This window comes from Thunnus maccoyii, chromosome 4, assembly GCF_910596095.1.
Source record: "Thunnus maccoyii chromosome 4, fThuMac1.1, whole genome shotgun sequence".
NCBI classification, from domain to species: Eukaryota; Metazoa; Chordata; class Actinopteri; order Scombriformes; family Scombridae; genus Thunnus; species Thunnus maccoyii.
Window position 1 is genome coordinate 2,156,472 of NC_056536.1, and position 15,342 is coordinate 2,171,813.

Consider the following 15,342-nt stretch of genomic DNA (forward strand, 5'->3'; position numbering starts at 1 on the left):
CCCGCTAACGTCAACAGCTGACCAGCATAATGACACAACAACACAACAAAAACGGTGCTATCCGACTAGAAACACCCTGCAGATATTAGCTCTCTAGACTAGAGAAAAGACAAAAACTCTCATGTAAATAAACATATAAACAGTGATCTCAATATTCTCAAAATTACGTAGGCGGAGAAAACATGGAAAACATGCCCCTCAGGTCAAGAGAAGCAATACAGCTAAACTTTTTCAAGACCTCTGGCTGAATATTGCTCAGCTTACGACTGGAATTTTCCCCAGAAGCTTGGTTACACCTCTACTTGAGAAACCTCACCTTGATCCAGGGTCTCTTAATCGATCAGTCTCTAATCTTTCTTTTTTCCCTAAAGTACTAGAGAGAGTTGTGTCTGAACAACTTTCAACCCATACAATATATCAAACAATGATCAGTATGAACCTTGTCACTCCACTGAAACTGCTCTAAGCAGAGTAGTAAATGATCTTCCACTTGCTATGGATTCAGATTTGACATCTGTGCTTCTATTATTGGATCTCAGTGCAGCCTTTAACACCATTGATCACTGTGGGAGATTCAGTCAGGTTGTAAAGCCTCCTGAGGCAAATTTGTGATCTGTGATATTGGGCAATACGAATAAAAATGACTTGACATGCTGCTGAATGTATCATTTGCCAATTGCTTGTTATAGATTCTTTTTTCAGCACTGTAAAGACTGTTTGATAGTGGTCAATGATGTAAATTCACAGGTCAAAGTTCACCAAAACTGAACTTGATACGAAAAATTATTTCTGGTAACAGCAGGAGGTTTCAGTATATTTGGACTATATTGTCAGGGTCTACAGTAAAAGCCAAATATCTCTCTAAAGTACAACACTGGAATCTACAGTGAAGTTAATTGAAATCAAATATTGATCAAATCTAATCTGATATACAGTCAAACTGCATCATATTTTTCATGTCAGATTCCATTTTTAATAAAATAACACTATGAGCAAACCATATAACTACACTGCACAGTGATAACAGCTCAAACAAACAAAGCCAGTTTGATCTTCTTTCACATTTTGTTCCTCACAGTGAGTCTACAGTGTACTTGGTCCTGTGCTGTTGTGTCTGTAGTGTTGGATTGAGATTCCTGCATCTGCAGTGTTCACGTTTGATTCAGTCAGTGGGAAAAACTGGCCTCCAACCACCTGTTCAGCTGTGTTGCCTCCTCATTAAATCTGCACCGGTGTAAACACAGGCCAGTGTGTGTCTGGCTGCCTGCATTAGACCTTGTCTGTGGTGCCACGACACGCCCTCTACCCTAAATTTCCAATAGGCCTTTTTTCAGAGTGTCAGGGTGGAGCCAGACATGGTGGCAAGCCAGATGAAACTTTAAACAGAAATTCTGCAAAATGTTTTACGTTTTTATTAAGGACTGAGCTCAAAAGGCAGAGGACCCTGTTGTTTTTCGTGTGTTTGTTTGTTTGTTTGTTTGTGTCTTTCTTTCTTTATTATTAGGGGACATCACACCTAAATTTGACCCCCCAAACATGCTCGAAAACTCACCAAATTTGGCACACACATCAGATCTGGTGAAAAATTTGATAAAATATAAAAATTATCCCCTAAAGTGCCAAAAATGTGCTCTCTAGCACCACCTATGAAACTAAAATGGCTGCCACGGCCCGTAGGAATGTCGTAGAGAGATCAAACCAAAACTCAATTATTCGTCTCATCAAGACCTACAAATCATTTGCTGACACCCCTGACCTAAATCCAACAGGAAGTCCGCAATTAGCCTTTCAAAATAAGACTTTGCCCCAATTTTGGCCCAATTTTGGGCGTTAATGGTATCAGCTTCAAACTTTAATGGGTGACTTATGACACTATGCTGAAAAAAAGTTGTTAAAAACTTTGTAATAACTCGAACGGTTTGGATTTTATAAGCCCTGAAAGTTGTAGTGCCACATCACACCTTACAATGTAAAACAATGGGGAGGCAATCTATGGGCATGAACTTTGTGTCAAACAGAGGCTTCTGACGTCTAAACTGTAAGTCTGACCGCTTTCAAACCTGTATCAATGGATTCATCATGAAATTTCCTACTAAGAAATATGATTTGTAATGTAAGATTTGGCCAAAGTCATGAGATTTATGAGGAGATTTCACAAGAAGCGTACTCTAAAATCCTCCTCTCCAACTGCTCCTGGTGATGTCACTCCCTCAGTGCTGTGAAACATTCCACAATACACACTCATTATAAAATCACAGGAGGAGCAAGAAAAGACTTTAAAACTCAAACTCTAATATCTCAAAAACAGTAAAAGATTTAAAAAAAAAAACATGTAAATTCAAGATTTGTAGGTCAAAGTCTCATCACTCATTTAAAGTTCAAATGAAGTTTGTATCTAAAACTATGTGGAAGCAGTAAATGTTCAAAAAGGTGTGGGTTCACTCACACTCTCCATTCAAATATATGAGTATTTTTCTGTGTCCAGCTGCAGTTACTTATTGTCTCTACACACCTGACAGTACACATGTCAATCAAACTTTCACCAGGTCATGTGGGATAAAAGTCTTTACTTTTCTAAAAATAGACTTGATGAAAATTAGGAAATTGATTTATTTTACACACAAACTCATCAAGAGTTTTCACTTTACTAATTGAAATTGAAGTGAATTCACCCTGCAGAAAATTCTCATCCTCACACCGTTGAGATTTGATGTTTCACCATGACAGAGGAAGTTGCTATAACTTTATTGTAAATGCTCCAGTCTGCACCAAACTTTACATGTTTGATAAGAGTCCCGGCCTGAACACGTCTACATGACAATATTCCATCAGTGATGCAAACTGGCTGAATAGTGCCCCTACGAAATTTCAGCGAAGCAGCGCCAGCAGCAGGTAAAACAGTGGACAAAGGAAGTGATGTTTATCTCCTTCTTGCACTGTCTGAAAACAGTCCGGGTCTGAAGACATCTACATGCCTGTGAAAGAAGACCTTTGACTGCGTCGCAGCCTGGCGTGTGCGGTGTGATATGTATTTGTTAACTTGCCCAAAACATAACTTGTATGACATGGATTTTTTTATGTATTTAAGAATATATTTGAATTTTTATTTTATTTGTGTAAATCTGTAACTAAAATGAATTCAAATTGAAATAATATTAAATTAAAAAAGACACGATAGATTCCTGTAATAACACTAGAAAACAAATATAAAATAGTGAATGTGCAAGTTTGTATAAGCTGATGTACTTTGTCATTTGTTATGAGTGTTTAAAGCTTTTGACTTTAGTAAATCCTCCAAAGACTGCAGGTGTCAATACATTCATTACACGTGAACAGTGTCCAACAATTCAGTTCACTTTAATGACCACACAGCCGGTGCAGCGTGAAACAGCACAGTTCCAACATCACTGCACAGTCATCGATCACAAACACACACAGCACAACACGTCCATACAGACCGACTGGGGGACAATCAATGGCAAAGGTGCCGAGGAGTTAAAGGTCCTGTTGCAGTAGGAAAAAGATGTTTCAGAGGAGGTTGCTGTCCTGGTCAGCAGTGATCTACAGCGCCTCCTGCAGGGTAAAGGCTGGAACAGAGTGACTTTATGAGCTCTTTGTACTGTTTGTTTTTGGAATATTATTGGTGGAAGTTAAGTGCTGATGACTTTAGATGACTTGTTGACAATCTGCTGGAGTCTTTTGTGAGTGTGAACTGTTGTACCAGACTGTTATGGATGAAGATACTTTCAATTATTGCTGTACAGAAGAAGAGATATCACTCTGAGCTGATGTAGAGAGAAAGTTTACTTATCAAGCTGTTCATTGTCCTCTGATGTGAGAGTGAACAAGACAATGAAACAAGTAGAGTAGATTGTGATAAGTGTTTGTGTTTATTAACCTTTATTCTGTACCCAGAGGTGATTACCAGGAGACAGTGTATCTCTTAAGCCACTAGTGACCTTTTTTTTAATCTCTTGCTGTCATAACTTCTGCCAGACATCGCTGTAAAATAAAATGACAGACACTCTTTATACAAATATAGCTTTTAATCTGTACCGAGATGAACTGACAACGCTCAAACACAGCATCTCTTACACTGTTAGACATCATACAGGAATTTTATCATTAATTTAACATGAACATGTTATCAAAGTTCATTCAACTTCAAATTTCTAGTTTTCATTTTCTGGGCAGTTCAGAACTTACAAAGATGAGTTTGTCTAAATAAAGTCTTCTGACTTGAACTGATGAGTGTAATGATTGTTTTTAACCCTTTCATTCTCTTCATATTCTGACTCATTTTCACAATTCATGAGAAAACGTCGAACTAATGATTCAACTTAATTTAAGGCAGAATGACAAATGAATACTAATACTTCTACTGTCATACTTTTGAAGAAGAGACATGATGAAACACTAACATGTGGGACAAGGACTCTGTGATTAGATGTGTGTGAGCTGTGACCCATTTCTCTAAAGAATCCAGAGTGACACACTGATCCAGTCTGACCATTATCACCTCTGACAGAACAAGGTGAGTGACAGGGAGGAACAAAACAGTCTGAACACAGTATTAGATTTGTTACATAATAATTGAACAAAATCTCCCATGAAAAAAACAAACTGGAAGTTAATAAAAATAATCTTAAATGGGAAAAGTAAAATACTAGAGATGCTTATTTAAGAGTTTATCTGAAGTATTTGTCACTACTGAGCTCGCTTTTTTCAGTTAGGTCTTGATTATTAGTGTTCAGTCAATATGTGTTACCGCTATAATTAATCAAGCAAAAAGCTGTGTGTAGTTGAATGAATATAAAGTCCCCTTCCACTCAAAAATGTCTTTCTACTTGTTCCGTCACTGTGATGTTCTCTTCTTCGTACGCAAAACTACGTTCAGTCAGTCGTCTTTATTAGTAACAGGGAAACATCTCTGGAAGGTCCAACAACAGAAATAAAAACACAAACTGATCTGAAAACGTTTAATGAAAAGATGAAACACTGGCTGAAACTAAACCAAACCTGCGATCATTGATCTATGATCAATAATCATGTCCATGTGTGCACACACACACACACACACACACACACACACACATAGATAGAGGAACAGATACATACAGATAAACATACATGCACTGATATAGATTATGTACACGGACACATACACTTATAAATATTATGCACATAAATACATCATTGCCATGAATTAGGGAACATGTGCACACATATACAACACATGTACATTGATTGTTATGTGATGTAAAATACTGTTGTTATTTATTATGAGCTTTATTTAATTCATGTATTTCTGCTGGTGATTTGTTATGACTGTTTTAAGTAGAAAAGTTTAACCAGGGACGAGCGTCGCAAATTAGCCTCGGCTAGAAATCCACCATGCGACACATCTGGATCTGTACATGAACGATTCTTCTGCTCAAAATGATTATTAATTAATTATTCTGTCAGTTTCTGTTCAGTTCAGCTGAATTCTCTAATAGTGGCCTAATAGTCAAGATTACATTTTATATCAGCTGCTGTCAATTATAAATATCACAACACTAACTGTGTGTAACCAGTGGTCTCCTTGTTGTCCCCCGTGTGTGCTCTGAAACAGAAGCTGCATTCAGCTTTATGTTCCAAACAGATGGAGAGCCCTTCTACATATTAGAAACGCCAAAGCTTAGTTCTTTTAAAAGTAGACTCAAAACATTTCTTTTTACTGTTTTATTTAACTAAATTGAGCAACTGTCTATTCCTGTTTTTAGCTGAATATATATGCTGCTCCTGTTTTACCTGTATTGTGCACTTTAATTAACATGTAGGATGATATGTATGTTCATATTTTATGTTATTATACATGTTAATATGTGGTCTCTTCCTGTACCACTGAAACACATACAAAGGAACAATAATCCATAACATCAGCTGCATGTAAATGAATTTGAGTATAATTGGCATCTTTGTTGTAAACATTTTACCTTCATGTGAGCTTCTATGTGTGAGCTTCTATTGGCATCACAGATAACGGGGACCATGGGCTGCCTTTAGTTAGATCCAGATGGCTGGAAAATTCTGAAATACTTCCATGTATCTGTACTGCAGCCTTTGGTCAGTATTATAGTAAACTAATCCCATTCAAAAATCCTGGACCAAAGCCAGATCTGTGGAGGACATAACGTCCTCGTTCTGAGCAAAAATGTATCTAAAAGTTGATCTGAAGGTTGATATGAAGTTTCAGGAGTCTGAGTTAATCAAACTGTATATCTTCCATTCTTAAAAAAAATGTCTTGACAGCGTTTTCCTGTTGATCTGCAGTGGAAGGATCGTAAGAAAAAGTCAATTTGAAAGACATCTACGTGATTTGACTCATCTTCATTTGACTGAAAGTTTATCTGAAGCTTCAAATACATTTCTGCACAGGAGGACTGTGGATTTTGCCTCCCTTCACTTACACTGTTATTGCTTTATGAAGGCATCAACGGTTGGGATGATTGAAGAAAAAATAAAAAACAATGTTTGGGCACCTGACTGTTGTTTTAGGACAGACTTGAAGAAATTGTGAACATCTCTTTTAATAATGCAAAATGTGATTCACTCTCAACTTGTTTCAAAGCGACAGACATTTATATCCCTCTTTTAGCCAGCTGACTATTGCTACTTCAATATGAGAAGCATCTACTGTAAAATGTATTCATTAAGGGGTTAAAAGAGCTCCTGACCTTACATGAAGGCACATGGCCACAGATTTTACTCAAGTCATTCTTTCCTTTGTTCTTTGAGAAAGTGGACATGTTACTTTAGTCCTGAGACTATTGGAACAAACGCTGTAGTCTTCCTGATGTCAATGTTGTAACACAAGATATTCACATTAGTCCTTTGTGCAACAACATTCAGGCCATTTACGAGCTGACATTGATCCAAGGATTCACAGATTAAAGGGCATTCCACAGATCATGAGGTGTAGGCTACGACCTGTGTTACAGACTGGGAGTGGAGCGAACCAGACGAGGGCAGTATCAGAAGAGGCTATGGTATTGCATTATGGGAAGTGTAGGATCCAGTGTTTTTGGAGCTTAACTCATATTAGAGACTAAATATGTAAGACTCATGTTAATATACACCACTAAAGCACTGTAAATGAGCTGATGAGGGCCTGAAGGTTTGTCCTGCTCTGTTATCTAATCTTAAGGTCTAGAAGACCTTCTTTATTCCACTTGTGTTGCATATTACTTCAATGTATTCAAACTACTAAAAATCACAAAACATTTCAACTATACATATTTAATTATACATTTAATCAAACATTATACAACATGTGGAAATGATAAACAGTGAGGATTTGTCACAGTGCCACACAAGCTCGGGTTTTCCAAACTTAAAAGACGGTTCACAATTTTTCAAGTGTCTTAAAACAGTCAAACAGGTTTGTCTTGCTGTAATCATTCCTCCTGTTCATACTGACCACTAGATCCCTTCATAATGTGAGTGATGGAGCCTCCTGTGTAAAAATGCATTTAAAAGTTTATCTGGAGCTAATATGAAGCTTTAGATAAACTTATAAATACATTGTGGTTGTTGCTCCCTTTACATACATTGAAAGCACATTTGAAGGATCTTTGAACAGCCGGTATATGAACAGGAGGAATGATTACAGTGAGGAAAACTTCTTTCACTGTTCATGTGGGCACCTGACTGTTTTAAAGACACTTGAAAAATTGTGAACCTTTCCTTTAAAACTGAAATTGGCATGTTAATAAAGTAATAATAAATTGCTACTATAAGTTGGTTTGGTCAGAATTTCATATAAAAAAATTGAGCACAACAGACAAAGTACAGACAAGAACAGAAGAGGTACAGTATAATACAAAGCGAGGCTCACAATCCGAAGCGGTCACTAAAGTTGGGTGACTTGGGAACAGTGAGAGGAGTCTCACTCTTCTTCAGAGCTACAGGTTTGTAGTGTCTGATGGGCTGAGCCTTGTGAACCTGCAGAGGGAGGTTAAGAAAATCCACATCAGACAGACTGATAGTGTCGCTAGTTACAAGCCTTATTCAGCATCATGATGTTCATTTTGTAGATTATGATCCCATTTAGAGTAAGAGAGCAGAGGCTGTTACGCAGACTGGAGGAGCTGGGAATCTGCTGCCCATCTTACGGTTTGTGGACGACCTGCTCTGCCTCCTGAGTCACAGCCGCCCTGATCTTAATCTCAATGAGACTTCCTGATTAAATGAACATGTCTAAATATTAGTGAGTACCTGTTCTTGTCGCAGTCTGGTGATCTCCTCCTTTGCCCACTGCTCCTGCTCTCGTCTCTTCTCCTCCTCCATGAGCGCCCTGTGTGCCTCCCTCTCGCTGGCCAGCTGCTTACTCTCCTCCCACTCCCGGGCCCGCCGCTCTGTCGCCAGCTCGAAGGACTCTACGGCTGTGTGAGAATGAACGACAATGCTGTGACAAAACAGTAGTGAACTTCAAACAGCAGGGCCGTGAATTAGACGTCAGCCTTAGAGATGAGAGCTGAAGTGTTTGATCGTCTCTGTAGACTGTATGTATGTCTTTATGTTGCTCTATTAGCTGAAAACAGTTCACAACAAATGCACCATTTCCTTTCATTTCAGTAGGATTTGATTTTCTGAAAATTTTCTGAGTCTTGAAGTCAGAAAGTTTTGAGAGATGGACTAACAGTAACAGTGTCGGTCTTTTCATTGACACCAGTGTCGATGGTCTTACCGACTGCAGCCCTGTGCTCCTTTTTAGGCTGGAAAGGCTCTTTGTGTGTGACCAGGTTCGGTCTGGCTTTGAACGTCGCTGCTTCCTCCTGTAATTTCTGCTCCTCTTTCACCTGCAGGGCAAAGAGGTCATGTTTGAATTTCTGGAGGTAAAAAAAAGACAATTATTGCTTTTCATAGATTGAGTGGCAGACTGTATCGTACCATCAGCTCCTGGCGGCTGCTCTTTGTGGCTCCGCGTTGATCTGTCAGCAGTGTGAAGGGTTTCGGCTTGGTGGGCTCCAGCTTCTTCTTCTCAGGGAGAGCCACGGTGTCGAAGCATGGGAGCTGCTGAGCCTTGAACTCTGGCACCTGGAAAGGTTTTTACAGAAAACGGGTATATTAGTTGTGTTAACTAACTATTAACTAGTCATTTATCCCGAGGTGTAAGGACACAGGTTGGGGGGGAGTGTGACTACCTCTACATTTTGATTCTCCTCCAGCTTCTTCTCTTTCAGCACCCTCCTCTCTCGCTCCCTCTCCTCGAAGGAGAAAGGACAGACCTCCACCACGTGTTTCTGAGGCAGCCGAGGTTGGAAGGGAAGGCCGAAGTGAGGGACTTGGGAGGCCTTGACCGGTGAGGGTTGTTTCACCTGACAAGACAAACAATTCAAATGAAGCAACATTAGGTTCAAGTAGATGGTGACGGCTGTGATGGAAGGCTCGAGTTACTTAAAGCTGAGGAAAAGAAGTCAGTTGAGCAGCTTTGAATTCAAGACTCACTTCCTCAACCTTCTCTACACGGACTCTGTTCTTGAGGGCGAAAGCTGGAGACTCTGGCACGGTCGGCAGCAGAACCTTCTTCTCTGGTACTCCCTGTTGACAGGAGGAAGTATTAAAGCTGCATTCACATATGGAAATGACCTTAAAAAGTGGCATTCTCTCAATTAAACAAACAAACAACAAAGTGACAGTGTGAACCCTGAACTGTTGGCAGCATGATTTAAACTCACCACGACACCACCCATGATCTTCTTGGGCAGCGGATTGGCCTTGAACTTTTTCCTGTGATTTAAACACAACGTCAGTAAAACAGCTCCTTTGATGTTCTGACAGTAAAGTGTTGGAAACACAACTCAACAAAACATAATACAGGTCTAGTCGTCTTTAGACATTTTAATGCAGAAACTATTTCCAGCCATATTTCTGTATTGTCATGATATAGATGGCACATTTATAACATTCAATAAAAAGTAGAGGAGATGATATTGAAATGGAATATCCAAATAATACAAAAGAAAGTAAAGAGCCATACTTCTGAAGTTTGTCCACCTCTTCAGCTTCCAGTTCGTCGCTGCTCTTGGCGGTTTGGGCGCGGCTCCTCTGGCGGGTCATCAGGTGTGGGGAGTGAGGCTGGGTGAGCTTCAGGTGGTCGCCTCTCACTGGGCACGGCCCTGACAAACATTTTATTAGAAAATATGTGATTGAGTTACATGTGACGCTTTAACAAAAGAAAAACAAGAAACTATGGCTGTAGTCAACCAGAGAAAGACTGAAACCATAAATAATCTTCAACTGATTGATTAGTCACAGGGGCGTTGGCTGTTATGGGACAGAGTGAACTCAGCAGACACACATTTCTCTGTTTAGCATCGTCAGGTTAGGCTAACTCATTGTTGCTAACTTGGAGCTAACCCCCTTCACTTTTCCAGCAGTTGGCAAAACAACAGACGTGACTTTTCTTGGTCTTGAGAAGCTGCAGCTTTTATTAACTGACACACTGACAACTGACTGCTAACCTTTTCCTCTGCTCCGCTCGCATTCACCATCACTTTTCTGCCGCTCACCCTTTCACACCTGCTACACCAACATATTACGCACTGTCCTATTCCTTAACGGATCTACGCTACCAGGAGTTTCCCAGGCTACAACACAGGGGTTGACTCACAGTGCTGTACAGAGGCTCCCAAATGCCATTGATTTCCAAATGAATGAATGGATATTTGGTGTTATTTTTGGCATTAAAATATTTTTTTGGCCTGGCGGGGGTTCACGTTGTTATAATCATAGGAGAAACACTGATTCAGTAAACGTTCAGTGAACGTTCAGTAAACGTTGAGTAGTTAGACCCAGCAGTCTCCATTAGGTTGGGAGAGTTTAAAGTTGTGAAAACAACAGGGGTGTTTTGAATACACCCCCGTTTTTTTCACAGGTAGTTTGTTAGTCTGTCCCTCCCGCCGCAGGAAATAATGGATTAATCCTGGAAGGCTGTTGATGTAGCACTTTTCTCCTGATGAAAGTAACAGGGAGATTATTCGACCAATGAGAATTTGGTCAGATAAGAGCATATTGACCAACTAATCGACTTGGAGACTACAGCCCTACAAAAAACAATAAAAAACAAAAACAAACAAAAAACAGATGTTGCATTGAATGTTAAAGACTTAAACCAACCCCCCCCCCCCCCCCAAAAAAAAAAAAAAAACAAAAAAAACATGACATCTCCTGCACACCTTTCTCCAGATTCTGGCGACTGGGCACATGGTAGCGGTCCGGGGTTCGTTTCTGGAACTGTTGTATTGCCTGAGCCATGGGCACGTAGTCAGCTGCTCCCCGCTGTAGGAGACATAATGTTAATAAATACACAGCAAACACACCCACATTAGATCTTACAGACATTTAACCAGTGACACTTTCCAGGGGTTTCTCTAGGTTTCTGGAGGGCTGTGGTTGTAGTGGGGTCTGTTTTTGGGGGGTTGTGGGGGTTTCTCTTCAATGAATCAGTTTTGAATAGAGAATCGATATTGTGAGATTATCAAAGCTGGCCTCCCCTGATCATTAGTGGTCAGAGTTCACGCCGTTCTATGAATGAACTACTTACACGAGCATGAGGAGCAGAGTCTGCTTCGTCGTGGCCTGCGCTGGTTGAAGAGGCTGCTCTAGCACGAGTGTCTGTGTTGAAGTGGAATTCTTCAGGCACAGTTGTTGACAGGGCCATCTTCTTCTGTGGTGGATCTGAAAGAACAGTGATTCAAACTTCCTTTCAACAAAGACAATGTAAAATGGTACCTAATGCTAACCAACACTTTAAAAAAGGAGGTTGTCAGCAAGTGCATTTACTACTGACTGCAGCTCTACATGAAGACAGTAACATCTACTCACTGCCAGCCAGAGCAGCTTTGTAACTGGCTTCATTCCTCTTGCGACGCAGAGCCACTTCCTTCTGGAGGTTCCTGATGCGCTCCAGCTCGTGATCTTCAGAACTGCCACACATCAAAATAATTATTGGTGAACAAAAGAAGACATCATCCGCTTTTCCATCTTAGCTTCTCATTTAAAGTAAAATATTCTAGTCATTTGGAGCTTTCTGTAAAAGTCCAGCAGGACTTGTTGCTGTAAAGAGCAGGAGAACATCTGGGGAGGATATGACAGGAGGTCATTTCACTTACTTTTTGTGCTTTTTGACTAGTGGTTGTGCTGGTGTGCCCGTTGCCCCTTTACGTTTTGAAACCCTAAAAGTAGATAAATCATCTGCAGGTGAGTATAAAGACAATCCACATAATGTAGAACCACACAAGCATGGAGGAAACATCTCACATCACAATACTTTATCCAGCACCAGTAACTCAACGCTGTGTGTTATTTATATATTCAATAGACCAAGAAAAGAGACAAAGTCTCATGAAGAGACAAGTAGAGAATAGTTGTTTTGGCCCTGATCAGAGTTTTTTTTTGAGATATGTAGCAGACGTATTTCTAAGGCAGTGTCACACCAGTATACGAGTAGCCATGACTGGGACTGTACCTGCGTGGTTGGGCAGGGGGTTGACCAGAGGTCCTCGTCTTTGGTCTGGCACCACCATTAGCAGAAGCTCCAGCACCCCAGCATGTGACTATGTTTGAAGATACTGATGTGGATGTGCTGGGACCTGAAATGTCAAAAAAACAGTCCATATGAGTGCACTGTGGCCCAATCCAATCCATAACCATCCCATCCTCTCGCCCTGTTCACTCCCCCCTCGCCGAGTGTAAGTGGACTGTGAAACCTTTGACTAGCGAGTCTGCATCAGCACAGGCTTACAATCATCCTAACAGGAAGTGCACATGCAACAGAACGGAGGAAACATACAAATGTAAGAGAAAACTTTACAGTCTAAAACAAAATCTCAGAATGTGTGGTGTGAAAAGTCAGAATATCACTTAGTCCCTAAGGTAGCTTGACTTGTAGCAAACCCACAAACGCCTGTCTGCAGCATAGCTTACATAAAACTAAATTAAAATTTTGCTTATATCTAATTCTCACAGTTTCGTCCTCTGCAAGCAGCTATCCCCTCGTAAACTGTGAAACAATATAACAGCCATGCATGCACAGCATCCATCTGTTGCCATGGTGATGGCTGCTTCCTTGTGTCCAGTAAAGTGGCAAGGGTGACCCGTAATTTGGCTATCCGTTTATACCCTCCCCCTTCATTAGAAGTGCCCCCCACAGCTGTGAGTGTGACACTTGGTGGAGTGGTAGTGGGTAGGGGCTGGTGTGGGATTGGGCCATTAACCAAGTATTGAGAACTAAAAACTGAAATACAAAACACTAAATCACACACACACACACACACACAGAGTTGTATGCAAAGGTTTGGGCACCCCTTGACAAACAACACATTGAAGAAAGTGACGATGACAGCGTTTCCCTGTCAGTTACTGATCCAGGTCCAGCTTGATCCAAGGCAACCAGGAAGCGCTCCACAACCATGGATGTACTTAGATTACATACACTTTATAAATGAGGGATCTTAAATGACGGGGTTGTGCTTAATATCCACATATCTTAGTCCAAGATCAAAATAAAAACTTGCTGAATTCAAATTGATCCATAGTGAGGGTGCACACTGGACAGGAGAATAGAATAAGGGCATTTTTTGCTGATATTTTCCAACTCATCTTGGCCATTTATCAACCGATATGATGACATGCCAATATTGTCGTACATCCCTACATGAGGGTGAAATCTGTTCAAATCCAGAGCACAAATTATTAAATTGAGAGCACAAATGACTAAATCAAGGGAATAAATTAGTTATTCTTTTCTCCATGGCCCCTCCCAGGCTGCTTTTTCCAAACCCAATATTAATCACCAAAGAGCTCATTGGAATACAGGAAATAACTAAATATCAGTCTGTGATTAGCTAGTGCCTTTAAGTATCCAACAGAAATACGGAGTGCATCTGAACTACTTATAATGCAAAGAAAACTAACCATCCTCGACAGTCTTGACTGGGGGGGGTTTGCTGACTGCGGGCTCTTCATTGCACTCCACTGGCTTGACTGGTCTCAATGGGGTGAAAAGGTCTTCTCCAGTGGTCTGTTGCTCTGCATGAAAGAGAGTCAAACAAGCAGATGTGGAGTTTATCCTACATGTTGGTTGCTTTGGGAGAAAACTCATTATCTCTGAGACCTGAATGTACGCCAATACATGAGGGGCACAAACTGGGGCGTTGGCATTTTATCTAGTTAGTTTTTTCCCCTTTGGTCACCATAAACTAACATCTTTAGCTTCGCCAAAGCAGTGTTTACTCATGAACTCATGTACTGTATGAATGTAGTATCTTTGTTATTTTCTCCACCTGCGGCTGTATTATGTGTTCAAACAAAATTCATCATGATAAGTTACCATTTTATTGTTCATGTAGTTGTTAACGCTAAACTTAGCAGGGTTAGCCACACACAATAACAAGTCACGTTAGCTTTTCGTTGTTATGAGGATGCTGCAATGAAAACAAAGACATAGCAAATGCTTAATGTAATATAACGTTAGCTGAATCCACTAAAATGTAGACTTACCAAACCAGCTGTCGTCGCCGTCGGTGCCCTCCAGTTGTTTGAAGTCCACCACGTAGGACGGAGCATCGTACTCGTAACGGCCAGATGTTTCACTGGGACTGCCTTCCGCCATGTTCTCAACTCCTAGTAACTAACGATGAAATACAACACAAATGTGTGTGTAAGTTAACTAATATATATATATACACACACACGGTATGGTTTCTTTTTGAGACAAACCTGACAATAACCTAAAAACAAACGAACTTGGAGAACGCAGCTAACGTTAACATGTGAGATACATTTTGCCAAAAAACAAAAAGAAAAAAGAGAAAGAAAGAAACGACGTAGCATAGCTAACTGTTACTGAACTGTCTTTCGGGCATTACTTTACCTCATGTGCGGGCTGCACGATAAGTTGATGTTTCTGAAGAAACAACAGGCTAAGTTATCGCTAGCCCGGTTAACGTTTAACCAACAGCCCCTTCATACGCACACAACTGTTTGAGTTCATCTATCAGCTCATTCGAGTTAACACAGGTTGAATATTGCTACATCGCGTTGCTATCTAGTTTAGCTTACTTTAATATAATAAATCGTGAAGTAAATACAGATCTAACATAGTATTAATTAAATAAGATTAGTAACATCGCTTACCGCGTCCGCTTAGAGCTGTATACATGCAACTGCAGACGTTATGTCTGGTGTTTGAATTTCCTCCTTTTTGAATCGTCCAATGGCTGACGTCCTGTTCGTCAGCTCGCCGCTCATTGGCTCATACCAAGTCAGCCTCGTCTTGCATGAACACATATGTAG

General features: G+C 40.4%; 1 protein-coding gene across 2 annotated transcripts; it reads right to left on the minus strand.

Annotated features, from left to right (window-relative positions):
- Nucleotides 1-7,693: 7,693 nt before the first annotated feature.
- On the minus strand, nt 7,694-15,311 carry tpx2 (TPX2 microtubule nucleation factor). 2 transcript variants are annotated; one of them, XM_042407975.1, is made up of 16 exons: nt 15,184-15,311; nt 14,548-14,677; nt 13,963-14,076; nt 12,515-12,638; nt 12,159-12,221; nt 11,872-11,972; nt 11,591-11,724; nt 11,223-11,325; nt 10,025-10,163; nt 9,723-9,774; nt 9,493-9,585; nt 9,189-9,362; nt 8,935-9,081; nt 8,732-8,843; nt 8,260-8,426; nt 7,694-7,986 (listed from the first exon to the last, which is right to left on the minus strand). In XM_042407975.1, the coding sequence occupies exons 2-16, from the start codon at nt 14,657-14,659 to the stop codon at nt 7,876-7,878; spliced, it is 1,746 nt and encodes a 581-aa protein (XP_042263909.1). In that variant the 5' UTR covers nt 14,660-14,677; nt 15,184-15,311; the 3' UTR covers nt 7,694-7,875. The 2 variants fall into 2 exon arrangements, with proteins under 2 accessions (XP_042263909.1, XP_042263910.1); XM_042407976.1 differs by lacking the exon at nt 15,184-15,311 and adding an exon at nt 14,921-14,940.
- Between the last annotated feature and the right edge of the window lie 31 nt (nt 15,312-15,342).